The sequence below is a fragment of the Medicago sativa genome, chromosome 3 (assembly GCF_051527215.1).
Source record: "Medicago sativa cultivar Bolivia chromosome 3, Bolivia_mono, whole genome shotgun sequence".
Lineage (NCBI taxonomy): Eukaryota > Viridiplantae > Streptophyta > Magnoliopsida > Fabales > Fabaceae > Medicago > Medicago sativa.
In genome coordinates, this window is record NC_140751.1 from 77,981,854 (window position 1) to 78,008,629 (window position 26,776).

General features: G+C 35.4%; 4 protein-coding genes across 8 annotated transcripts; 2 read left to right on the top strand and 2 right to left on the bottom strand.

Moving 5' to 3' along the window:
* The first annotated feature begins 1,575 nt into the window (after positions 1-1,575).
* LOC146940479 (uncharacterized) lies at positions 1,576-3,012 on the top strand. The gene has a single exon (XM_085749879.1). It carries the CDS (start codon positions 1,576-1,578, stop codon positions 3,010-3,012), a length of 1,437 nt encoding a protein of 478 aa, XP_085606005.1.
* Positions 3,013-14,407: 11,395 nt separating this feature from the next.
* LOC146940480 (NADH--cytochrome b5 reductase 1-like) lies at positions 14,408-18,024 on the top strand. The gene is made up of 9 exons (XM_085754164.1): positions 14,408-14,620; positions 15,731-15,872; positions 16,035-16,125; positions 16,232-16,309; positions 16,574-16,654; positions 16,766-16,855; positions 17,089-17,154; positions 17,364-17,450; positions 17,729-18,024. Exons 1-9 carry the CDS (start codon positions 14,512-14,514, stop codon positions 17,819-17,821), a joined length of 837 nt encoding a protein of 278 aa, XP_085610290.1. The 5' UTR covers positions 14,408-14,511; the 3' UTR covers positions 17,822-18,024.
* A 127-nt stretch (positions 18,025-18,151) lies between these two features.
* LOC146940481 (SMAD/FHA domain-containing protein) lies at positions 18,152-19,740 on the bottom strand. The gene is made up of 5 exons (XM_085754165.1): positions 19,385-19,740; positions 19,074-19,138; positions 18,937-18,997; positions 18,623-18,769; positions 18,152-18,411 (listed from the first exon to the last, which is right to left on the bottom strand). The coding sequence occupies exons 1-5, from the start codon at positions 19,662-19,664 to the stop codon at positions 18,278-18,280; spliced, it is 687 nt and encodes a 228-aa protein (XP_085610291.1). The 5' UTR covers positions 19,665-19,740; the 3' UTR covers positions 18,152-18,277.
* A 937-nt stretch (positions 19,741-20,677) lies between these two features.
* LOC146940482 (haloacid dehalogenase (HAD) superfamily protein) lies at positions 20,678-24,944 on the bottom strand. 5 transcript variants are annotated; one of them, XM_085754161.1, is made up of 7 exons: positions 24,358-24,944; positions 23,307-23,321; positions 21,899-22,648; positions 21,717-21,794; positions 21,482-21,555; positions 21,276-21,383; positions 20,678-21,007 (listed from the first exon to the last, which is right to left on the bottom strand). In XM_085754161.1, exons 3-7 carry the CDS (start codon positions 22,578-22,580, stop codon positions 20,891-20,893), a joined length of 1,059 nt encoding a protein of 352 aa, XP_085610287.1. In that variant the 5' UTR covers positions 22,581-22,648; positions 23,307-23,321; positions 24,358-24,944; the 3' UTR covers positions 20,678-20,890. The 5 variants fall into 5 exon arrangements, with proteins under 5 accessions (XP_085610287.1, XP_085610286.1, XP_085610285.1 ...); XM_085754160.1 differs by having other exon boundaries at positions 23,291-23,321; XM_085754159.1 differs by lacking the exon at positions 23,307-23,321 and having other exon boundaries at positions 21,899-22,468.
* Between the last annotated feature and the right edge of the window lie 1,832 nt (positions 24,945-26,776).

A 26,776-nucleotide genomic window follows, 5' to 3' on the forward strand; every position in this document is an offset into this window, starting at 1 on the left:
TTGTAATAGCTTAGGTGCATGTGTGCGTGTGTGGGTGTATGTTTACTTCTATGCTTGGTAGTTTAGGTAAAAGGCCCTTGTGGTGGTCCAACGCCACCATGGGGATCCCTACGCTTTTATTTCTTTATGCTCCGTTAGTTTATCATTCAAAAACAACAAAAACATGCAAATAGTGTCAAAAAATCACAAAAATATTTTTTTAAAATAAACCTTGATCTTAAATCAAGTGACCGTCTTTTTGTTTTATTTTCTTAATCAAATATCAATCAATTTAACTTTATTTTGAGTCCATTTTCTTTAATATTAAAAAACACAAACAAATACTCATTTGCCACTTTGGCTTTTCATTTTAAAAACTTTTTTTCAAAAACTAATAAAAAACACACAACCAATCAAACGTCAGTTTTCTAACCCCGAACTACGAGGTTTTGATCCCTCACGGGTACGTAGGCAGAGGACACTTGTCCTTCCAAATCAATAAAATGTAGATAATTAGGTCTTTTTTTTAATCATTTCAAAATTCCATTTTTTTTTTTTTTCAAAAAAGCAAGTAAGTTATAGCACATTAATTAAATAAAACCAAGAGGTTCCCGTAGAGTACTACGGACATAAAGGGTGCTAACACCTTCCCTTTATGTAACTAACCCCCGAACCCTAAATCTTTTCAAAATGTGGGGTGTTTGAACTTTTTTCCCCTTTTTCTTAAAAAATTAAATGTTCGGTCGTGAAATAAATTTAGTGAGTCAAACGCTAATCAAATAGCCTTGATCTCCGAAAAATGACGCGACAGAAATGGCGACTTCACTGGGGACCCCCTAAGAGGGTTGAGCCTAACTTGACTTTATTTAACTTTTGTGCTATAACTTGCTTTAAAAAAAAAAAAAAAAAAAAAAAAAAAAAAAAAAAAACAAAAATAAAAGATGGAAATTCGTGTATATATTTGTTCTTCCTTCTTCTTCCTTCTTTCTTTACGAGAGTGGTGAGATAAGTCCTACACCCGGACTTGAGAGAAATTTAAGATAGGATGGTGGTATAATCATAGTGCCTTGCCAAGAGTGAATTTTGGTTTGTGACACATGTGATAACCCCACTCAACTGAGGGATCTTGGAAGTATACTATGTTGGCATGAGTATTCGTGTTGGCATGTTATTTTCAGGTGACTGTCGAAAGTTGAGGACCTTTAGTCACCTTTAACCCCTCTTGGCCTTTTAGGACGTGGTGCGGTGGCTAATCATGAGTAATCTTGGTTTAGTTGATACGCGATACCACACTCAGACGAGACTTTCTTACGAATACTGTTGGATCGGAAATATTTCCGTAGCCCGATAGTGTTCGGAAGTGGTTGATAACTCTGGGAACTTGGTAGAACCCGTGATACAGGTACATTTGAAAACCATAGTCCTTACCAATGGCGTTTTTACCCTTGACTCCATCATTATGGGCCTAACCTCACTGTGTTTTCACCGTTTGTGTAGCATATTCATGCATACATGCATTCATTCATAAAACTTTCTTTTTCATCATCAAAATATCGAAGGACTTATATGAACTTTTTTCTTTTGTAAACATCATAGATGGAAATTCCTACAAGAAACACTAGGAAGTATACTTTCCAGAAGCCAGATGTGGCTAAATTAAGGGAGCTAGGGAGGAAGGTAGCTAGCCAGGATGATTTTCGCGAACTTCATGGGAAACTGCTGGATATCCTCAAGGTAGATGTTACAAAAGGCGTCTTGGAGACTTTGGTTCAATTTTATGACCGTCATTGTCACTGTTTTACTTTCCCAGACTATCAGCTTGTCCCTACACTAGAAGAGTACTCTCATTTGACCGGTATAACCGTGCTTAACAAAGTACCTTTCAGCGGCCTTGAACCCAATCCCAAAGCCACAACCATTGCTAAAGCCCTCCATCTTGAAGCCTCCATCGTAAGAGATAATCTTATTGTCCAAACCAAAGGGGGTCCCTCAGGTTTCCCCACCGATTTTCTCTACGATCAGGCTTCCATTTTCGAACAGTCTGGCGCCAACCATGCCTTTTACTCTGTCTTAGCCTTACTTATCTATGGTCTTGTGCTTTTCCCGAACATTCCTAATTTTGTTGACATCCGTGCCATCCAAGTTTTCCTTACCAAAAACCCCGTCCCTACTCTTCTAGCAAACACCTACCATTCCATCCATGATCGAACTCTTGCAACTCGTGGAGCTATCCTTTGTTGTGCACCTTTACTCTACAAATGGTTCGTCTCTCATCTACCTCAACCCCGCTCTTTCATAGCCAACCTTGAAGGTACTCCCTGGTCTAAAAAAATTATGGCCTTAACAACAGCTGATATAGTTTGGTACCATCCAACCTGGGATGATGGGACAGTCATTATCAGATGTGGTGACTATCCCAATGTACCTCTCATTGGTATGGAGGGAGGAATTAGCTACAATCCCGTCCTTGCCCGACATCAATTGGGATACCCGATGAAGACACAACCAAGTAACCTGGCTTTAACCAATGAGTTCTACTGCAATGACGGTAATCACCTGGGTAAAAGGGAGGAATTTGTGCAAGCTTGGCGGAGTATTCACAGACTTAACAGGAACCAACTCGGAGAAAGGGACAATTTTCTGCATGGATCTTACATTCAGTGGGTCATTAGTAAAGCTATCCAGAATCAGATGCCTTACACGGTACCGAGGCTCGTATCCGTAACAATTCCATCATCATCTTTACCCTTACCCTCTAAGACTATGGGGGAGCACCAAGAACGATTGGCTGATAAAGACCGAGAAATTGCCACTTGGAAAAGGAAATATGACGAGGCTATGCTCATGGTGGAAGATAAAAAGGAAGAAATAAGGAAGCAGGAAAGTGTGATTCTCAAACTAGGGCAACAATTGATCGAGAGAGATGATCTGCTCCAAGAGAAGGACAGGCTGCTTAAAAAGCATATCACTAAGAAGCAGTGCATGGATTCCATGGATTTGTTTGACGGTCCACACTCCGATTTCGAAGAGTAGTCTACTATAGGGGCTCAAGAGTTTCCCATTTGTTTTGCCACTTTATGTTATTTTATAGCTTTTTGTGATGTACTTTGGAGTCTATCCCTTGGCTCAGTTTTGTTAAAAGGGAATTATCTTGTAGTACTTTAAATATTCAATGGAATTTTCAATAATGATGTTTACAAATTTGCTTTTATAAGTCCTTCGATAAAAAAAAAAAAAAAAGGTGTCTATTTTTGCATAAGCATCATGCATCATTTTGCATATCATAGTCTCAATTCCGAGTCTCACAAATTTTCCTTTTCATAAAAAGGTCAACCCGTGTCAACAAAGTGGTCCGACTGTCCTCATCCAAAGTCGACTCGCAGCTACAACACTCGTGCAAACAAAAAGAGTGAACGTATCAATTTGAACAAGAGATCACAACGCTCCAGGCCGAATCAAAGCAGCCGCAGTTCCAGCAAAGGCCCGAACGCCAACATCAACAATAGCCTCGACAACAGGCTCCAAAGATGCAGTTTGACCCAATCCCAATGACGTATGCGGAGCTGCTTCCCATCCTGCTCATGAAGAACCTTGTCAAAATTAGAAAGCCTCCTCGAGTGCCTAACGAGTTGCCGGTTTGATATCAACCTGACCTCTCCTGTGCCTTTCATCAAGGAGCACCCGGCCATGACATTGAGCACTGTCTCTCTTTGAAGATTGAAGTCCAGAAGCTGATTAAAGCCAATATATTGCTCTTCGAAGATTGAATTCGGACTTGCAAGCCACATTTGAGTCGTTTTTGATGTTCCTTCTACTACTTATCTGTTCAAATAATGCGTTGGTTTGTTGTTTGCTGCTTTTCAAAAAAACGCTTTCGTTCTGCCCGAGACGAAAGTGAACTGGTGTAGGGCTTTTTGCTTTAAGCATTTTCATCATTAATAAAAAGGTCGTTTTGATCCCGACTTTGTTTTTTATTTTGTGCTTTGTTCTGGAAAAATGGTAATACAAAAAACCAAAAAATATAATCATTCTCAAATATCTGCATAATCATAACTTACACTTGTCAAAATCAATAATCAAATCATGCATTAATAAACCCGTTGAACACATTAACCATGTACTCTCTTCCAACTTTGAGTTCCCTGTGTCCGAGGCTGAAGAAGGGAATGAAGAGACTCCTGACTAGATCTCTCACATACTGGGGCATCTTAGCCGTCGAAGCTGCAAGCAAAATATCAAGAAGATTGCCCGGATGATGGCATTCACTGGCATTGACTGACAAAGACTGTCTCGAGGTGCTACCATTCGCTCTGCTCAGATATCGTACTTCAGTACACATTTCAACGGGGGCAACCCCCCTCCTTCCCCAATATGCAACGTGGAGGTCGTGCTTTCCGTGAAGGTCGAAGTCCCGTCAATAGGAGTTCTGCTAAAGTCCAAGCTTGATCGAATTTAAACACATGACGACCTTGTGCAAACATATCAAAAGAGGTTTGAAACAAACTTCTAACAAAAAGGTTCGTCCCCATGAATTTCAAGAAGGAGACTTCATGCCTAAAAAGGTAATACTTTCCAACCAGACTCCAGGGGCAAGTGGACGCCTAATTATGAAGGTTCATGTGCAAAAACTTTTACAACTATGGATGATGACAAACACACACGTCATATGAATGTCGGTGCAGTCAAGAAATACTCTGTCAAAAATAGAAAGCTCGATAAGTCGCAAACCTGAAAAGGCGGCTTAGGCAAAAATGAGCGTCTCGGTGGACTGAAAACCCGAAAGGGCGGTCCAGGCAAAAATTAGAGACATGAACAAAAATGATTATCCTGATAGATTGAAACCCGAAAAGGGCGATCTATGCAAAAGTTAAGGATCATGACAAAGTAACTGCATCCAGTCAAGCACCATCCACTTGGGGGCATCCAGCTGTCAAAAGACCTCTGATTCGAAGCATCTGCAGATCAAAGACTCGGAACTGGGGCATTCAAAGTTGTCAGGGAGTGTAACGGTTATTGTGTTCAATGTACCTTTCCCATATATTTACTATTTTCCAATTTTTTCAAAGATCCGTGGAGCCATGCCATTGGTAGGCCACCACTCAATTCATCAAATTCGAGCCTGTGCCCATTTATTTGGAACTCTCATTTATTCTATTTGCAAATTTCTTCTATTTTTGATGGCAATACTTGAAGCAAAAAAAATTTTCAAAATACAAAAACCTTTTTTTACATCTTTTGAAAAGTGTGAACAACAAACGCACTCTCTTTGAACTTGTGAGTAGTCGAAGCGTACATCAGCATCCGCCTCGAGAACGGTTACATTCCGGAAGAGAAACATGTCTAAACACAATGGAGGGGACCTCTGCTTCAAGCAAGATGCTTTCACAGTCAAAAAAAAAAAAAGAAAAAGAAAAAAGAAATACAAAAATAAATGCTCGCTAAGTTGAAAACCTGAAAAGGCGGCTTAGGCAATAGAGAGCGTCCCGGTGGACTGAAAACCTGAAAGGGCAGCCCAGGCAAAAATTAGGGGCACAAAAAAAAGGAATATATTCCCGGTGGACTGAAAACCCGAAAGGGCGGTCCAGGCAAAAGTTAGGGATTTTTCAAAAAAAAAGCATAAAAAAAAATGACTGTTGAAGCATACCAGTGGAAGAACACTCTGCATCGATTTACAATTGGCGACTTCTTCCAGGCTGTTGGTTAAACAATGGGCTTTCTCCCCAAGATTCATCAGTTGCTATTCATCAATTGCAACCTTGTGCCGGGTTTTACACCGTCAACGGCTTGATTTGTTCACAATAACATCATCTCCAAGGAAGTTTGCCAAGTGTTTGTACTGCGACGTCAGTCCGTCTCCCATCTTACCCGTCTTGTCTCGTTTCATCAAGTTACCTGTCACGTACAGTTTATACGGCCATACAAGTTACGTTCATACATTCATGCAACCATACATTCATACATTAATACTTTCACGTACTCATACATTCATACATACACACCATATATACAATATCAATTCATACATGGTTGCATCAATCACCCAAAGTCTTGTTTGGTTGCATTCTTTCGTCTCTGTCCTCAATTGTTTCAAGCCGCCAGTCCTAAACAACGGACATCTTGAGTCTATCTCGAGTCTATCTTTATCTTGTTTCAAGTGGCAGGTCCTAAACAACGGACAGCTTGAGTCTAGCTTTATCTTGTTTCAAGTGGCAAGTCCTAAACAACGGACAGCTTGAGTCTACCTTTATCTTGTTTCAAGTGGCAAGTCCTAAACAACGGACAGCTTGAGTCTACGTGGCAAGTCCTAAACAACGGACAGCTTGAGTCTACCTTTATCTTGTTTCAAGTGGCAGGTCCTAAACAACGGACAGATTGAGTCTAGCTTTATCTTGTTTCAAGTGGCACGTCCTAAACAACGGACAGATTGAGTCTAGCTTTATCTTGTTTCAAGTGGCACGTCCTAAACAACGGACAGCTTGAGTCTACCTTTATCTTGTTTCAAGTGGCAAGTCCTAAACAACGGACAGCTTGAGTCTACCTTTATCTTGTTTCAAGTGGCAAGTCCTAAACAACGGACAGCTTGAGTCTACATTTTATCTTGTGTCAAGTGGCAAGTCCTAAACAACGGACAGCTTGAGTCTACCTTTATCTTGTTTCAAGTGGCAAGTCCTAAACAACGGACAGCTTGAGTCTACCTTTATCTTGTTTCAAGTGGCAAGTCCTAAACAACGGACAGCTTGAGTCTATCTTTATCTTGTTTCAAGTGGCAAGTCCTAAAACAACGGACAGCTTGAGTCTACCTTTACCTTGTTTCAAGTGGCCAGTCCTAAACAACGGACAGCTTGAGTCTACCTTTATCTTGCTTCAAGTGGCAAGTCCTAAACAACGGACAGCTTGAGTTCACCTTTATCTTGTTTCGAGTGGCAAGTCCTAAACAACGGACAGCTTGAGTCTATCTTTATCTTGTTTCAAGTGGCAAGTCCTAAACAACGGACAGCTTGAGTCTACATTTTATCTTGTGTCAAGTGGCAAGTCCTAAACAACGGACAACTTGAGTCTACCTTTATCTTGCCTCAAGTGGCAAGTCCTAAACAACGGACAGCTTGAGTTCACCTTTATCTTGTTTCGAGTGGCAAGTCCTAAACAACGGACAGCTTGAGTCTATCTTTATCTTGTTTCAAGTGGCAAGTCCTAAACAACGGACAGCTTGAGTCTACATTTTATCTTGTTTCAAGTGGCAAGTCCTAAACAACGGACAGCTTGAGTCTATCTTTTATCTTGTTTCAAGTGGCAAGTCCTAAACAACGGACAACTTGAGTCTACCTTTATCTGGTTTCAAGTGGCAAGTCCTAAACAACGGACAGCTTGAGTTTACTTTTATCTTGTTTCAAGTGGCAAGTCCTAAACAACGGACAGCTTGAGTCTACCTTTATCTGGTTTCAAGTGGCAAGTCCTAAACAACGGACAGCTTGAGTTTACCTTTATCTTGTTTCAAGTGGCAAGTCCTAAACAACGGGCAGCTTGAGTCTACATTTTATCTTGTGTCAAGTGGCAAGTCCTAAACAAGGGACAGCTTGAGTCTACCTTTATCTTGTTTCAAGTGACAAGTCCTAAACAACGGACAGCTTGAGTCTACATTTTATCTTGTTTCAAGTGGCAAGTCCTAAACAACGGACAGCTTGAGTCCACCTTTATCTTGCTTCGAGTGGCAAGTCCAAAACAACGGGCCGCCTGAGTTTTTTTTATCTTGTTCCAAGCTGCCAGTCCTAAACAATGGACCGCTTGAGTTTACCTTTCGTCATGTTTCAGTTTGGAATCACATTTTATTTTCTTCGGTGTCATCCCCAGTTTAGCTGTTCAAGTGATGTCGCTAAAAAGTTTTGTCTTCATTAAGCTATCATTCCAAACCAATACGGTAGTAGACAATCATTTTCCCCAGTGAAACTACATTCCCCTTAGCGGAGTCGGATCTCATTCTTCAACGAATTTGGGTATCCCGTCGTTGTTTCTCGTCTCAGTCAAGTCAATTTTGTCTATCTGCATTCATACAAGCATTTCACGAGCATTCATAGCATCTTAGGTCCAAAATTGGTGTACTTTATATTTAAGTCTCTTCGCTCCGATCGAATTAAAGATTTCATCTTCAAATCTCCGGACGAAGAAACTTAAATAGGGGCATCTGTCATACCCCAATTTTTGACCTAAGGATCCCACATTTATACACCGACACGTGTCCTTTGACCACGATCAGTCTCTGTCTTTTCAGTAAAAATTCGGCAGAGAGGTATTTTAAAATACCTCATTTTTTATTACGAGTCGGATCCTCTTTTCTTTTATTTTTTTTTCAATTTCCATCTTTTATTTAAGTTTTTAATTAACTTTAATTTTGTTTTTTAAAATCCTAATTCTTTATTTTTTATTATTATTATTTAAATCTCATTCTTTTTTTAGTCCCTATCTTATTTTCTTCTTATTTCTTATCATTTATTTTTAATTCATAAAAATCCAAAAATATGCATAGTTATTTGCTTTATTGTTATTATTATTATTATTATTATTATTATTATTATATTTTTTTTTTATTAAGTGATAAGTCCCAAAAGTCAAGTCCATGTAGTTATCCTCTTTTATTTTCATCCTTTTGTTATTTGTTTTTTATTTATTTTTCTTAGTTGATAAAAATCCAAATTCAAGCTGTCACGTCTGGAACAAACATTGCAATTCTCCTCCCCAAGCCACCTTCTTTTCTGCCTCCCATAACAAACTCTAAAACCTAACACTGCTACTATAAAACCAGCATCTGCACATCAACAAAGGGGGCCAAAATTCATCAACGCGCAAACTGGCCGAAAATCCAAACAACAACCTGCAAACAAACCATTAACCTGCAAATCAAAACACAATTTCACGGCCAAAAAGTCGTCAAATCATCGCGTCGTCACAAGACAATGAACCAGTCATAACCGCTCCAAACAACACGATTCCAACATACCACCAATCCCACACCAGTCGTCAAAATTCAACACAAACCCTTCAACCACCACAACCGTACCACACATCATCACAATCCAACACCAATTCAATCGGACGTATCATCGAGGCCAAACCACGTGAAATCAAACCGAGGAAGGTTCAGAATCGCAGCAAGCAACAATCAGAACAACCTCAACAGCAGTCCGACCGTCGCCGCCGCAAACAAACAGTCACGCACGCAATCACAGACGACCACTGCAATTCAAATCGGCCGAACCAACAACAACAGTAGCACGATACAAATCCAGTCGAGTGACACAAGATCGAGTCCAAACCGGCGTGAATCAATAATAAAGAGGTGGTATTTCTAATACTCTTAGATTTAGGTCTTTGGTTTTAAGCTTTTGAAAGTTTTTTTTTTAAAAAAATAACAGTGAGAAGTAGGAGTAGAAGAGAGAAAGCCGAAAAAAACAAAAAAATTAAGTTTTAGGGTTCCGGCGTGGTGGCGCCGCCGCACCCGCCGGCCAGCCGCCGCCGGAACCCCCTTACCGTCGCCGGATTCTGGGTTGATGGGGAGTTTGTTCTTGCTGTTCTTATGAGAGAGGGAGCCGAGAGAAGAATTAGGAAAAGAGAGAGGAATTTGTTTGTAAAAATGAATTGGAAAAACTCTTACACCCTTTATATATTACCCATTCCCAAACCGGTTCACCCATAACCCGCTCCAGTGTGAAACCGACCCAGTAGGCTGGCTCAAGCCCATTTCGAAAGCCAGCAAGGTCCAGTTTGCTTATTCTTCAATTCCTGCACCCCCCTGTTTCACTGCCTACACCTTTTTTTCCTGCATTTTATTTCATTCTAATTACTCTTGCATACATATTTAATTTACGTTGCATATTATTTACTTCTTTCACATTCTTTTTTTATTAAGCTAGGTTCATCGTATTATTTTGCATTTTCTTTTATTTTGGTGTCTAATTTCATCACATAGACTTGGAACATACATTAGGCCATTATAAATAATCCATGCATTTTTAGCCTAGTTAATCATGCATTTTAATTAATTTTTATGTCATTTAGAATGTATAAATTAGGTGTTACATAATTTATTTACTTCTCTTCGTCTTGTATAGAACCTAGAATGTAAATATAGGCTTAATGTAATTTATTTATTTTCTCGCAGACCATAGAATGTATTAATAGGTTTTTTGTAATAGCTTAGGTGCATGTGTGCGTGTGTGGGTGTATGTTTACTTCTATGCTTGGTAGTTTAGGTAAAAGGCCCTTGTGGTGGTCCAACGCCACCATGGGGATCCCTACGCTTTTATTTCTTTATGCTCCGTTAGTTTATCATTCAAAAACAACAAAAACATGCAAATAGTGTCAAAAAATCACAAAAATATTTTTTTAAAATAAACCTTGATCTTAAATCAAGTGACCGTCTTTTTGTTTTATTTTCTTAATCAAATATCAATCAATTTAACTTTATTTTGAGTCCATTTTCTTTAATATTAAAAAACACAAACAAATACTCATTTGCCACTTTGGCTTTTCATTTTAAAAACTTTTTTTCAAAAACTAATAAAAAACACACAACCAATCAAACGTCAGTTTTCTAACCCCGAACTACGAGGTTTTGATCCCTCACGGGTACGTAGGCAGAGGACACTTGTCCTTCCAAATCAATAAAATGTAGATAATTAGGTCTTTTTTTTAATCATTTCAAAATTCCATTTTTTTTTTTTTTTTCAAAAAAAGCAAGTAAGTTATAGCACATTAATTAAATAAAACCAAGAGGTTCCCGTAGAGTACTACGGACATAAAGGGTGCTAACACCTTCCCTTTATGTAACTAACCCCCGAACCCTAAATCTTTTCAAAATGTGGGGTGTTTGAACTTTTTTCCCCTTTTTCTTAAAAAATTAAATGTTCGGTCGTGAAATAAATTTAGTGAGTCAAACGCTAATCAAATAGCCTTGATCTCCGAAAAATGACGCGACACGGTTAGAGATTGCTGATGACTAAATTTGATAAATGCACGAAATTGTTTTTAAGTAATAAGGTAGTAAGTAAAATCGTCTCTACATGAATTGTCGTTTCAACTAGACAATCAGCTATACTTATTGAAACAGGAAATTAGAAGCAAATGAATTAAATAAAAACTAGTAAATTGGAGATAGTTTACAAATTTGATTTGATTGCGGAAAACAGTTGAGTTTTAGTAATGACTTTTGATTGCAGAACTAAGTGGTGATTAGGATTTTTCGAATCCCCTCCATTTCTTTGTTGAATTGTAGAAAAGTAATTATCAATTATGAGATAAAGGTTCTATTTAAGTGATGCGTTCGTGAAATTGTTGTGTCTCTCCAACTATCAAGTTGTGCGTACTGATCACAATAATGTTATATGGATTATACGGGTATAGGGTCATCAAACTTACATGGTTTGTATGCATACGTAAGGTTGTTAAAGCGGACCTTACTCTGAAGGTGAGAAAAACACAAGAAGGGGGGTTGAATTGTGTTTTGGAAAATTCTTCGTTTCTCCTCAAAACTGAACACACTGATCAGAAGCTAAGTGATGCAGCTTCTGAAGTGATAAACAGAATCTGAACGCAGCGGAATAAAACAGAGAGAGAGAGAGAGAGAAGAAGAAAGACACAAAGCAATTATACTGGTTCCTTCCACAATCCGGAAGTAGTCCAGTCCCCCTTGCACTTCCAAGGAGATTTCACTAGAATGTAATATCTGATTACAAATGCTCAAGCACACAACAAGAGACTTCCTTTGCTCAAGCACACTTTGCAAGAGTCTTCCTATGCTCAAGAACACAATCAAGAGACTTCTATGCTCAAGCACAACTGCAAGAGGCTTCTAAACAAACAAGATTACAAAGAATAATGTTTAAGGTTGAACACTTGATATACAATCAGAGATGCCCACAATACAATCAGATACAGACTCTAAGACTTAAGAATTTCTAAGATTAGAACTTTGAGAAACAAAAATTCTAAGTGAATGCAGAACAATTTCAACAGAGGTTTGGCACTTGTAAAAATGTTGAGAGTCTTTCGTTCAGCATTGCCAAATCTCTAAGTCTTCACTCCTTTATATAGAGGTGTGAAAGAGACGTTGTGAAATTGCCAGCACATCAAAAGAGTCGTTGTTGAAGCTTGATCTTTCACCAATGATCTTTTGCCTGATTTGGTTGTTGTTATATGAAGAACCAATTTGAAATTCATTCCTAATCCAAAGGAACATCTTTGCAGGCGAAGCCGTATTCTGGAGCTGTTTTCTTGTCTTGTAGCGTGGACACAAAACAGAGTAGTGGAGAAGGTGGTTGTACAGTTCGTACAAAGTACAATGTCAACGCTTTCGTTTCTTTTGCAAGCAAATCCCTTCAAACAACTTTGAAATGACCGTTGCAACGTTCCACTAGTCTTCTGTTGTCCTTTGATGAATTTTGATCCATGAAACAACTCTTGAATCCTTGTATTTCGCAAATTCAGTAGATCTTCAGCTTCTGGTGAAATGGCTTCTGATGAGGCAGCTTCTGATGATGTTGCTTCTGATGATGACGTGGCACTTCAGGACCTCTAGTCTTCAGGAACACTTGACTTCAGGAGCGCTTTTCTCTCTTTAGGAGCAAATTGACTTCAGGAGCGCTTTTTGGTCTTCAGGAGCATATTGCCTTCAGGAGCATCTAAGCTTCAATTTGATGATTTCTTTTGCTCTTTATTTGTTCTTCAGTACCAATTAATGATGTAAAAAATTTAACTATGGTCCTGTACACTTGAACAAATATTAGCTAGTCCAATTTACAATTTTTAATACCTTGTTATCATCAAAACTCATTAATTGAAATATTATGTGGTTGAAATTAACTATGGTCCTGTACACTTGAGCAACATTGTTAAACACATTTTGTTCCAACATACTCTCTCAGAGGTAATTGAAATATGAAAGAACTGAGATTCCTAAATTATCATCTAAAAGCTTCAACTTCATATATGAATCCTAGAAGTACATCTCATACCTTTCTTACCTTAGTAGTTCTACAAACGGGCATTCTTATACGTCTATCTTACCAAGGGGAAAAAAAATAAAGTTTATAATGCAACGTTTAAAAAGGAGTGACCACGGGTGTCTTCATGATCACCATTTGCGTCCCTTGTTTTTAGGTTCGATTGAGATTCACTAGGTATGTCACACTCCCTAGGATTCTTAAAAGCATTGAGACTTTTGCATATATACAAATTAAACAAATCTCATAATAACTGAATAAAAGACTTAAATTAAAATTTTCAACAAAATAAATAGAGGTTAATCATAAAATCCTACCAAACTAGGGTTTAATTATTCATAGTAAACAAAAGAAATAAAACATATTGATCTAGAGACAAAAACTGCGGAGAGATTCCTCTCTTGAAGCTCCTAGCGTTTGTATTCAGAGATCTCTTAAATCTTCATTCATTGTTTCATGAGGTTGTTTTGCTTTGCTGAATTACATGATTTTTTAGTGAAATTCATCTAAAACATCTAATAATTGATTGACTTAGGGAAAACTAGAATTACATGTCTCGATATGAAAACATTACAAAATGTCTCTTAAACCGTAGACAATTCATCTAATTTAGGTCAAATCATAATTAAAATAATTGAAAAATATGCTTAAAATAACATAAGATGACATGCCATCAATTATCTAATTAAAAAAAAATTTGAGTGAATATCCATTTTAATTCTTCACAATTTTCTGACGTGCCAATTCATTCGTAAAAAAAAAAAACCCAAACATTTTAATATCAAAGACAAATTAGTCTCCAATGTATTATAACAGAAAGACTAATATAAGAACTAATTTTTATATCTAGTATGAAAATGTCAAATATTAATTGAGGTTTTCTTTATGTGAAATAGTGAATTGGACCGTCAGAAAAGTGTGGGTATGAGTGTTCAAATCCATCCAAAATAAAATCGCAAATCAATCTTAAAAAAAAAAATAAATCAAAAAACGCGATTTTTTTTAGATACGTGTCGATATAGATTTGTACAAACCATTCGGATTGAAATTTTGGATCACTTTATTAAAATCGAACCAAACCGATTCACAAAAATAAATTTTAATACTTATTTATTAATTTTATTAGTATTCTATATCGCATTAACATATTTTTGCTTGGTTTTTAATCTTATAAAATTACACATGTTGCATTTTAGATATCAAATAAATTAAACCGTATATATTTAAATTAAATCAAAATGAACTTTTATAGAATAGTCGTCAAACTGAAATAAACCGCATGCAACTTTTATTTTAGATCAAATGATTTTTTACATCAAAATCAATGTATTAAAAAAATTGAAAAATACATCGTTGGGATTGGTAGACGTGAAAGGGAGTGACGTGTGCAAAATGTTCCCTTGCATTGCAAATGGAGGAAAGAATGATCCAAAGATAATGCCACTCAGTTTGACCCAAAACAAACCAAAATCTCTCTCTATCTGCAAACAAATTGAATACAAAGACTCATTCTTTGTTTGAGATTCTCAGATCTCAAAAAATGGATTTTCTGCAGAATCAGAAGGTAGAGGTGATAACCATGGCAGTAGCTCTTGTTGCCATTCTTGGTGGTACCGCTTACTATTACTATCTCACCAAGAAACCCAAAGGTTCCTTTTTTTGTCTCCTACCTTCTTTTTTATTCAAATCAAAGGGTTTTGTTTTTGTTCTAATTTATTCAAGAAAAATGTTTGTGTTTGTGTCTTAGTGGATGTGTCGTGCCAACTTTTTATTTGACATGTAGTTCTTGTTTGTTTCTGCAAAGTGATAAAAACAGAACTTTTTTCATGAAGGAATTTTTATTTATTTTTTATTTTGAGAAAAAGGAATATATGGGTCTTTGTAAATTATAATCATTTTGAAGTCATTAAAATGAAAATTCTTGAAGAATCTTTCAATTTCATTTGCTCATAATATGACAATTTTATTTGTGTAGTTTTATGTATTTGGTGTACATGTGTATGTGTGTTATAATGTTCTCTGTCAAATGCAACTGCTCTAGGTTTAATTTATAGGATTTAATATCTATATAAAACTTTTTTACACGGGCATCAGATCAATCCACGCGGCCACGCCATGTAAATATATGTGGGAATATTTTAAAAACTAACTTGAGAAAGTGGCATTACGCTGTTATTTGATTGGATGCAGGAGTAAAAAAGTTTTACAGCATCAGTGCGTATAACTTAATCTCTAATTTATAATAATTGAAGTATAGTTGGTTCTTGACAGAGTTTCTAAATTCTGAAGTTCTAGTAGTAGTAATTTAGGTATGGTCTGAATTTAGAAAATGTTCTTCATTGATATATTTTGTTTAGTTTAGTTTTGATATACCGTCGGGTTAAAAAGTTTTACGATGTCAACAAATCACATTTTTATCGTTTCTCTATTTGCTATACAAATCTTGTAAGACAAGAATCAAAGTGAAAACACAATGGTATCTTTTGCAAGCAAAAGTGTAAACAGGAAATGAAAAAAATAAAGGGTTTCTCAAACTATGGATGCCCTTGCCCTTAGTAGGGTTTGATTTTTATTAATCCTCCCTGTTCTCCTAAATAAGGAAGTTGACCTATATATTGCCCACATTTCAAGCAAAAAAGAATCTTGTGTAATGGGGCTTGGTAGGTATAAATACCATTGATAACCCTTCATACAATAATTCAAGCTTTAGGGAGAAGTTATTTCTTAACAATAATTAAAGTTTCTACATTTCTTGCTAGGGTGCTTGGATCCTGATAATTTCAAGGAATTTAAACTTGTCAAACGCACTCAACAAAGTCATAATGTTGCAACATTCAGATTTTGTCTTCCTACTCGTAGCTCGGTGTTGGGGCTTCCTATTGGACAACATATCAGCTGCAGGTTTGCGTTTTGTTTGTTTTCTCTTTTACAATTCATTTCATAATGCCTCCGCCTAATTCCTTTTTAGCATGATCAGCTTTTTGTGTTTACTGGTTCACACTCAATGAAGGTGTTACAGGCAACTATAATGCTTTCATTTTGAATATATCTGTTTTCTTGTAGAGGAAAAGACAGTCTTGGTGAAGAAGTAATCAAACCATATACACCAACAACATTGGATACTGATGTTGGATACTTTGAATTGGTTGTTAAGGTTACATACTACTAACTAATGCTAAGTATTTTATTTTTGTTAATCAACGTTCCTTTTTAAGTGTACATATTGATTTTTGCTAACTGTATTGTTTGCTAATAATTAGATGTATCCACAAGGAAGAATGTCTCATCACTTTAGTGAGATGCGTGAAGGCGATTACTTAGCTGTGAAAGGACCAAAGGTTCTTAAAATTCTTTCTCCATATCTGTTTTGAATAATTCATTGGCTAAATGTTATTTGAGTAGCTTCAATTATACTTTGACCATTACTGTATTAGTAAGTGAGTTTTAGTTGAACTGTGTTGGCCCAGTTAATAATTAAAGTTGTTACTCCAAAAAGCTCAAGTTATTAGGTTAAGGTTTATGAAGGTATCCATATACTAGGATTTTAGTATTCTAAATATATGCATTGCAAACTAGTTTGTAATATAGTTTAATGTCTCCAGGGACGTTTTAAGTACCAACCCAACCAAGTAAAAGCTTTTGGAATGGTTGCTGGTGGCACTGGCATCACCCCAATGTTTCAGGTATTGAATATGCAAAGGATTATTGAGCTTCTGTTCCCTCCTTTGATCTTTCAATTTTTGCATTTTGAAACTTTGTATCCTTAATAATCACATTTATTATTTTTTGTTCAGGTTGCAAGAGCTATACTAGAAAATCCACAGGACAAAACCAACGTAAATTTGATATATGCCAATGTCACATATGATGACATTCTTCTAAAGGTAAATCTGCTAAACCTTTGTAGTTTTCGTTGTATGTTAACGTAAGTTGTATGGAAAAATCAAAAGAATTCATCTATGGGCATTTTGTTTTATTGAACAGACAAATATCTTTGGAAACTTAGTTGCAGAAATTAGTCAAATGAAAAATACGAATGGACCATAGTCTATAAATCTCAAGCCTGTATTATGGTTAAGAATTTATGTTTATATAACCTGCTTGTTTTCTTTTGCAGGAAGAGCTCGATGACTTGGCAATTAAATTCCCAAATCGATTTAAAGTTTATTATGTTCTAAATCAGGTAATCAAACTATTTTCAACTTCTTTTCTCTGCAGCTATTCAATCAGTCTGATACTACCATTCGTTTTTCCTTTTTGTTTCGAAATAGCTATGCAAATTTGGAGTCAAAATTAATCCTTCATTTTTTGTCACCAAGATAGATCCACTTAGATGGAATTTTTGGTTTAAATGTATTCTCATGTTGGTTTTGAATGCAATATACTCTGCAGCCACCAGAAATATGGGATGGTGGAGTCGGATTCGTTTCCAAGGAAATGATTGAAACACAATTCCCTGCACCAGCGCCGGATATTAAGGTCATTTTTGAACACCATGTGACCCCTCCACTCTCAAACACCGATTCCCAGCAGTCATAATTTCCCAGTTACTGCAGTCAGTTCATCGAAGTCATTGAGTTGAGATTGAGCGGTTCACATCCTGACTTTGGCTGATTGAAAACTCGCAATCTCATCTGTTTGATCTTGATCAATGGCTAAGATAACTTACTGTGGTGACTGCTAGTTCAGGGAATCCTATCTCTATTTCACGCATTTAAGGTGAGAAAGGTTAACAAAACCAAATATTTCTTTTGCAGATATTAAGGTGTGGACCACCTCCCATGAACAAGGCTATGGCTGCTCACCTTGAAGATCTTGGATACAGTCCCCAAATGCAGTTTCAGTTTTAGTTCGTGGATAAAGCTATATTCTGATATACATTTTTAGTCCAAATTCAGACATGTTTTTGACAGAATAAACGTCAATTAAATCCACTAGAAATTTTACACTTACACGTTCAGGTCAGAAAGTTTTGTTGGCTATGCTGTATGTAACATTGGAGGATATTGCTCTATCTCACACTTATTAATAATAAGACGAAACTTTTTTAGTATTGCGGTTTTTAGGTATATAAGGAGTAAAAAAACTCAAACATGATGACTGTGTAGGACGCCAATTTTGTTTTTCACCTAGCATACAAAGATATAAAAAAATAAAAAATAAAGAAATAGAAAAGAAAATGAAGAAACTAACTTTCATTTATGTGAGCAGAATATCAGCTATCGACAGTACAATATGCTTTGTATCAAAATGGCATTGCAAAACAAAGCTGAATAATTTCACTACAAAACAAAGTAGTATGTTTTTCAACTAGAAGTTGAACTTGTTTCAGTACTATCAGATTTGTCACCATTGTCTAGTTCACCTTCTGGTTCTACAACTGTATCTGCAGCCTTCTCTTCTATTTTCGATACACGGAACATAGCCAAATTAGTGTCCCCTGGCATTCATAATTGCAGAGGTTAAATATGGAATAGGGTACTTGTAGTGATGATTAGTTTATCATTTTGAAATTCTCTTAGGAATATGGAGTCTTTTAAGATCCTTCTACAGACAGGGTTATATAATTATGTGTATAATGAAAAAAAACTAACATAGTTATTCAACAGAAAAGGTAAGCAACTAATAAATAAAAAGAGAGTTAGTAGTACCAAAAGTAATATAACTCCCAGAAGATACAGTGGTAACTACTCCAGGTTTCAGCCTTTTGTCACCAATGAATGTTCCATTGGTGCTATCCAAATCTATAACAAGAAGATTGTCTTGTTTCATCCGAATGCGTGCATGCACACCTGACACTGTAAATACAAAACAATTTATTCAAATTATATTGTGATTCTCTGGAACATAAACAAAGCATAGTACATTAAGATTAAGGAGCTTATTTCAGTGGAAAAAATGTTAGTAACTGTAAGAAAAATAGGAATCGAAATACACAACAGTTTATTAACTTGAACTTCTATACCTGTTGCAACTGGGATCACTAAATCAGCTTTCTCTGGAACACGTCCTACAGTGACTTCATTCTAGATAATTCAAAAACAAGAAATTTAGTCTGAAGCATACTCAGCCACACAAATCATTGATTCTGATATTACTTACAGAAGTAATTTCATAAGCACCTGGTCTCTCAACCTTGAAGCCTATATGCCTTGAATCACCATCTCCTATCAAAATGATTGGTTTTGTTTCCAAAATGATAAAACACCTTGTTAATATTGACCATATTGAAACAAATACTTAAAAAGTGGTTAATTGAGGGAGTCCTATTTGTAGTAATATCATGAAGGATTGAGCTCATTTATCTACTCAATCAAGATAAGAAAAATGGTAAAGTTTGCTATTGTAGATATTGATTTTAACAATTTTTCAATTGGTTTCTAGATATGATTGAAGAAGAAAGTGTAACTAACCAACTGGTTCAAGAATCCATCTTTGTGTAGCATTAGTTGTTGGAGTGGTAGCTTTTGATGCATGTATAGCTCCTAGGTTCACTTTTTCCTGTGATTTGGGATGTATAACACGACCTGGTTGCTGAAAAAGAAAGCACTTGTGCAGATGATTTGTTGCTGTACTGAAAGTTACTGAAGTGGCATTGGAGTGTAATAAAATTGGTGAGTTCAACAGAGAAGCAGAACATGTTTGAGACTTTGGAATTTTTGTTAGGTAGAGAGATTTTACAATGCCTTCCATTATTGTTGCTAGAGTATTATTAGCTTGGTGACTGAAAAACGAAAACTAGAATTGTTTGCTCATATGAGCTAGCTTTGTGGTGTTGGTGATTCTAGAGATGAATAATTAAGTTACTCTTGGTTGCGTAGGTCATGGACTTGTCAATTGTCACTTGTTTATGTGGCAACCATTTAATGCATGATGAGATATTGGATAACTATATCTTCATATCTCAAACTTGTTCATGTCCTTTTTTCCATACTATTGTTGCATAGTGAAAACTGAAAACCACATAATGTACTTTTTTTTTTTATTGAAGATAATTAATTATTCTAAATACTAAGTCAACATTTAAAATTCGAGGCTAGTTGCTTGAATATGTCATAGGAATTTGAATGCCATGGATTTAGAGAACTATGATAGACTATTTTTTTTCGTAAGATATTCAATATTTTTATTTTAGAATGTAAATACTTTTTATTTTATTTTTCCAACTAGAGAATGTGAATACTTCTACATATTGTCCGCGACTTATTCCTCAAAATCAGATTAAATTTTAATATTTCAATGAAATAGATCTATGTGACTTTTGTTATATTCACTTATTTTAATCTACTTTTAACTTATAAAAAAAATTAATTTTGTACTTTTTAAAAATAAAAAGAGATCCATAAAGTAATAGACTAATCCATCTTCATCTATAATCGTGATAATAGAATCACATTTTCATAAAACTCCAATTATAGAAAAGGACAAAATCAAAATATTTAATTATTAACTTACTTGTCAAAAAATAATTTATTAACTTGCTATTGCTGACAAACCAAAATATTTAAATTGGTACTATTGTCCAAGTGTTTGTGCACCAAATAGCTCATTTGATCCCTTGATCAAAAGGGCAAAACGATCATGCTTTTTTGCTTCAATTACTTTAAACTATATCGGGATTCTGAAGAGCTTACTGCGTACTTCTGATTTTAGTTAAAAGAATCTAGGGTGAGAATTGATTGAAATGAAATTTAAACTTAAAAATGTATTGAAACCCAACTTTCTCATTTTTCTATACCCGTTTTGAGTGAACACAGATTATGTAGTAGAGATAACTTAACTAACCAAAAAGACAGGTTGGTGGGTGATAATACACATTACCAGTTTGGTAAAAAAAATAGTAAATAATGTAACAAAAATCGACTTGTATGCATTACTACAGTGACCCAGAAAATTAGTATGCTATGGAGACAAGTCTATCAACGATGTGGCGGCTCTTTGACACAATGTCTAGGATCTGGCAATAGCTTCTGGTCAAGTGGCTTCAACCCTCTTCTAGACCAGTACTTTACAAATGTAGTTTCTAGCTTCCTCACCTATCATCACGATCATTGAAACATCATACTTGTCAGAAAGAAATGTTTATAAATGGATTTAGTGATGAAACATAACATGCATCAGTCAATATTCATAAATTAAAATGTACAAGGTTGAGCTAAGCATTGTCAACCTTTAACTACACTTTTACCAAACTTCACTCTAAACATTCTCTTCTGTGAATGAGATTTCTTTTTTCTACTATTAAACATAATCAAATTGAACACTTCTAGCACTCAAAAAAGAAAATGAGTATAAAACACAAACCTGCTTAACAATAAATGGCTCCTCTGCAAGACTCAATGGCTCTGTCCAAATAGTTAGAAACCCATTCCGATTGCCATAAACAATGTCAGTGAAGGGGCGATCACCCACCTGCATCCGAATATTTATGGTTTAACATAAACCTGAATCAAATCAAACTACATAATAAGTATCTAATAGAAAATAAACATTACAAAATTCTTATCTACCATGATTAACTCTGATGCTTCACAGCCAAAATGCTTTTCAATTTCTTCAGCTGTGCCACCTGGCTTCTTCACTCCTGCAGTATACATACAAAGTATCAACAATAGTCGTTGAGTCAATTCTCCCTCAGAATTTTCACAATCCTAGCATTTTAACATAAGCTTACAATAACATTTGTTTTCAAGATAAAACAAGCATTGCAGAATAAAAATTCCATACAGAAAAAGCACCACTCACTGTGTCTGATGACTTTAATTCCAATTGTACTCTCAAGATTCCTCGCTTTTGAACCATCATGGTCATACTCACGAAGTCCTGATTACAACAACAATGAAGAGCACAGAACATTGTATGAGTATGTGAACAACAACTAAAGCCAAATTTCAGAACAAGTTTGAAATGCTTCATGTTAGAATTACCAGCTGAGTTACTAAATACAGCAATATCTTGACCAAACTCTGATTTACAACTTTCCAATGAAGACTCAAGTGGAGGCCAGAGCGTTAAAGAGTAGGGTACTGTAATAGTATTATCTTTGTCAAAGACAACACCCTTAAATCCCTTTCTACGTAGAGCAGCCCAGTCAATGTATCTTATATCAGGAACTGAAATATGGGGCAGTGACAATTTTGGGTCTTTTAAGATGACCATAGTTGAACATAGAATGCCCTCAAAGTTGATTCTTTGGCCAAATGCCGCTTTCACATCTGCCCACCACATCTTAGTGAAAAGTGCAGTGTCTTTTTTGTGTTCCTTGAATTCCCTTTGTCTGTCTAGTTGATGTTGACTGTGGTTTCTGGTTTCTGGATTTTGATTACTGGTGTCTTCTGAGTCAGCAAGTGAGAAGTATTTAATAAGGAATAGGTGTTTGTCGTTCTGATTTGAATTGGAATTGTATCTAGACCTGTAATTGCTTTCTAGCCCTTTGTTGCAACTCTGTGTCTGAGGAAGACTTGGACCATAGAAGTTTCTCAGAGGGACTTGGCTATCTGCATTGGCAAGTGATAGAGTGGTGAGTTTTCTCTTTCGTTGGGCATGATGATGTCTGGGAATGTGGTACGAGCAACTGGGAAGCTGAGCAGCAGCACTAGTAGACAGCATTTCAATAGTTTTTCTTGCTTAAATAATGCCTGACCACATGTTGCTACAGCTGTATGCTTCAATGATCACTATTTATAATAATAATGATCAGTATAATTAGACTTATTAAGATTAAACAAATTTGAAATTTGGTATCAATGAAAATACAATGACAATTAACAGTAACATCTTACATAAACGAATATGTACAGAAAAGCATTTGAAAAAGAAAAGAGCAACATGTATACCCCAACCAAAAGGAAATGGTAATAAATATTAATTGTTACAAAGCCTTCTCATTAAAAAAAAAATTCAGCCTTTGCTTAGTGTTGTGTCTACTCATTGCTTCTTTATCCAGTAGTTGCCAAAATAACATTGAATGCCTATACGAAAGGTATGTAATAGCAATCTTAAAGGCACGCAACTAAAACACATTCCACATGGTCATGTATTACGATATCCACTTTAGATCCAGAACCATAACCAAAAGCAAGAGATTTGTTACCACTTGCCATCAGTAATAGCCATAGTTGATTAATATTAGTCATCACAAAAAATAAAAAAAATCAATTATGAATTTATAATGATGCAGAAATGAAATAACTTTACATATGCTCAATAATACAGGATTTGAGCTCTATTTACAAGGACTTATTTATCGTCACCATGAACAAAAAAAATCATGGAATGACAGAAACGATCCACACGTGAAATCATGACTCAACACTAACCTGTCAGGTAACTTACCCTTGTATCAATCACCTGCGTAAAAACAAAATTTTCAGAAATCTAGTCACATAAATGAATGCTCATAATCTCTGAACGAAATATAGCTCCAACTTTAAAATATACATGAAAAACTGACATGTAGGAAGTAGAAGAGTAAAAGTTTAGTACAAATGCAAACCAAATGAGTAGACACTATCCTGCAACCCATGGAACAAAAAACACTAGGCAACCCTACCTATCATGGTACTAAACAATTAACAATGATCGTTTTTTTCCACCATGTGAGGATTTTTAGATGAATTAAATGACTCTTAATTTCCTTTACATGAATTAAGTTCAAAAATAGACCCTTTACCTCTAAATCTCTCCTAGAGATTTATCAATAATAATTTTCTTGGTCTCTCTTTTTCTCTCACTAATGAATTACTCTCTACCTGGTTACCTATCCTTAGTGGTAGTTCTACAGATTTTCAGACACACATGTTCAAACTACACAAAAGACAAGACTCTGCGATCTTTTCTACTAAAGAAGCAATGCCAATTTTCTGTAATTCTACCTGTCCACTGTCCATCATAACATTTCATCTCTGTAACACAAGTTCACTTTCTCGTTCACACGAAAGTAAACAAGCAATATAAAAAACTTGGATTTTTGCACAGAACCAAACACATCATTAATGCAATTGTGGACACATTAGTCTGGAATTCTCCACAATATTAAGGATAGTAATACAACCGTAACAATAACCACAAAAAGTTTGTTGCTGGCATTGCTCAAATTAGAGGCCCTGTTTGGATTGACTTATTTGAGCTTATCAACTAACCTAAACACTTATGACACTGTTTAGAAAAACATAAGAAAACAACTTAAGAAAAAGAAAAAGCTTATTCATATGTTTGGAAAATAAGTTGTTTATGGAAACATGGTCTAAGCGAATTTCGACCAGTATAAGCAATAATTAGAAGAAATACAATTAAAAAAAAGAGTAACTGAATGAGAAAATGTAGGAACAAAAGCGTGAATCCGATTAAATAATGTAAATTCGAAAGTATAAGAGAGAGAACTTACCGAAAGTGAATGGTGTTTGACGCCGCAGCACTGTGTTGTGGATCCAACCCAAACACACACGATTGAGGAAGAAGGAACGAGATGGATAGATAGATAGGTAGATAGATAGGGATCGCACTTCAGTAACTTTGAGGCGTGCCATTCAATAAATCCCGGCCGTATGATCGCATGAATGCATCAGATTGTGCCACATCACCAAATCTTAATTAAAAAAAAAAAAACGAGTTTGTGAGAAAGAGAGAACAGTCGCGTATCAATTCATCCTCTCCAGCCGTCCACCCGGCCAGTTCACCTCTTCATACATTGATACTTTCCATCCACTCACAACCCAGTCAACCACCCTCACGCCGTCCGACCAAATCCGATGAAGCATAAACACTTGACTTGCCCATGATGAAGCTCTCACAACCGCACGATTCATCGGCGATCTAAACGATGACGACGAATCACAACTCGCCCATGGCAAAGCTCTGAGAACATGAGGAGGAAGAAGAAAAACAGGTTTAGACCGGTTCATCTCTTCCCCAGAACTCGAACCCAAAACCGGTTCTGGTTCACACACAAGGATAGCTCTTCTCTCTTTCTCACAAACTCAGTTTTTTTTTTTTTTTTTAAATAAAGATTTGGTGACATGGCACAATCTGGTGCGTTGCTGAGATCATACGGCCGAAATTTGTTGAATGGCACCGTGACTTTGGCGCCTCAAAGTCACTGAAGTGCGATCCGATAGATAGATAAGGCTCTGTTTGGTAACACCAAAAAAGAGCTTTTAGCTTTTAGCTCATAGCTTATAAGCTCGTTTGGCAAAAAAAAGCTCTGTTTGGTAGCGCTTTTTTGCAATGAGCTTATAGCTTATTTCAAGAGCTTATAAGCTATTTTTCAGAAGCTACTTCAAGTAGCGTTTGAGCTTATAACTTTTAGCTTATCATATTTTGTTCCATTTTTACCCTTACTATTTTTTTATGTAAAATCCATGTTTACCCATTATATTTTATTACATCTATAATTTAAAATACCACGTTTATTACGCCAACAGACTTTGTTTCTAATTTTCTTTATAGTACAATATACCTTTTTTTTTTACGGAACAATATAATATAAGTGTTACTTCAAAAAAAAAAAAATACAATATATCCTCTGACGGAAAAATATATATGTTATTAGTGTTATTTTTTTTTTCTCTGGCCTTTCGTTGTACTTTCTGGTTACTGTTTATTGTTACCTTTAATTGTTTTATAAAGAAGAAACACTTAAATAAAAATAAATATAAAATAAAATTTTAGTGAATAAATTTTAATTTAATATATAATATAAAAGATATATTAAATTAATAAATAAATTTAAAGTACTTTTTTAATGAAAATTTGGATGACGAAATTACAAATACTTAAATATTAACTGATATAAATTTTATTATGAATTAAGAATGCCCTTTATGTCATTTTACATTTATCAGCTAATTGAACCGCTAGTTTCACCAAACACTTTAGTTAGCTTATCAGCTATCAGTCATCAGTCATCAGCTATAAGCTATCAAATAAAAGCTATCAGCTAGCTTATTAGCTAAAAGCTATCAGCTATCCGCTATTTTTATCAAACAGAATATTTGATTTCAAGTATCATAGGATAGTGGTCGACCTATTTATATTCCATCAATCAACATGTTTTTTTTTTTTTTTACCAGATTCCATCAATAATTTATATTTTTTATTTTTTACTGGACCAGATTCCATAAACTAGGGTAACCGTTTTTTTTATACTAACACCCCTCCCCAGACAATAAAACCACCCTTAGTCACATATTTATTTTATTTTATTGATTGAAAACTCATTCTATATCTTTCATTACCATTAACATTTTATTGTATATGTAAGTGAATTTGAATTTAAATTTTATTAATTTGCTATATCATTCATTTATTCCCATTGAATTAATTTTCTAAGTTTATTTTTTTTGTTTCTATATTTTTTTACTTCATAAAAAAAAAGTTGATTGATTTTAGCCTCTTCAAAAACAAAAAAAATTGATTGTAACCAAACAATTGAGTTCAAGTGCTTAATGAGATATATCAAAAGAAAAATCGTTTAAGAGATTCCGAGTTCAATTTTTAGGTAAAACAATTTTTGGTCAGTTAACTCACAGTCAAACTCTAAATTACCAGACACCATTCCTTTAGGATTCAGAAGGTTAACACAAAAAAAAAAAATTGTAAAATTATTGGTAACATAACAAGTAGTATGTCATTATGAATAGAGCAGTAAGTTTATGTTATTTTAAGTCAAATTAGTCCACCAAAATTGATATCAGTAAAAATTGAACCTGAAACCTTAAATAACAATAGTGAAGAATCAATGTAAGCTCGAAGAGAATAGTTGTTATCGAACAACTCTGCTTTCATTATACAAACTTATACGCTAT

What these genes read in the sequence shown, in the direction of transcription:
- LOC146940482 (XM_085754159.1), bottom strand. Translation starts at nt 24,499, where the DNA reads ATGGCACGCCTCAAAGTTACTGAAGTGCGATCCCTATCTATCTACCTA. An exon ending in AATTAAAGTCATCAGACACA is followed by an intron (nt 21,556 to 21,716) that starts GTGAGTGGTGCT and finishes TGTATACTGCAG; the next exon opens with GAGTGAAGAAGCCAGGTGGC. An exon ending in AGCCATTTATTGTTAAGCAG is followed by an intron (nt 21,008 to 21,275) that starts GTTTGTGTTTTA and finishes TCGTGATGATAG; the next exon opens with GTGAGGAAGCTAGAAACTAC.
- LOC146940481 (XM_085754165.1), bottom strand. Translation starts at nt 19,664, where the DNA reads ATGGAAGGCATTGTAAAATCTCTCTACCTAACAAAAATTCCAAAGTCT. An exon ending in GTGCTTATGAAATTACTTCT is followed by an intron (nt 18,998 to 19,073) that starts GTAAGTAATATC and finishes TGAATTATCTAG; the next exon opens with AATGAAGTCACTGTAGGACG. An exon ending in TGGGAGTTATATTACTTTTG is followed by an intron (nt 18,412 to 18,622) that starts GTACTACTAACT and finishes TATGAATGCCAG; the next exon opens with GGGACACTAATTTGGCTATG.
- LOC146940479 (XM_085749879.1), top strand. Translation starts at nt 1,576, where the DNA reads ATGGAAATTCCTACAAGAAACACTAGGAAGTATACTTTCCAGAAGCCA.
- LOC146940480 (XM_085754164.1), top strand. Translation starts at nt 14,512, where the DNA reads ATGGATTTTCTGCAGAATCAGAAGGTAGAGGTGATAACCATGGCAGTA. An exon ending in GGACAACATATCAGCTGCAG is followed by an intron (nt 15,873 to 16,034) that starts GTTTGCGTTTTG and finishes GTTTTCTTGTAG; the next exon opens with AGGAAAAGACAGTCTTGGTG. An exon ending in TAGCTGTGAAAGGACCAAAG is followed by an intron (nt 16,310 to 16,573) that starts GTTCTTAAAATT and finishes TAATGTCTCCAG; the next exon opens with GGACGTTTTAAGTACCAACC.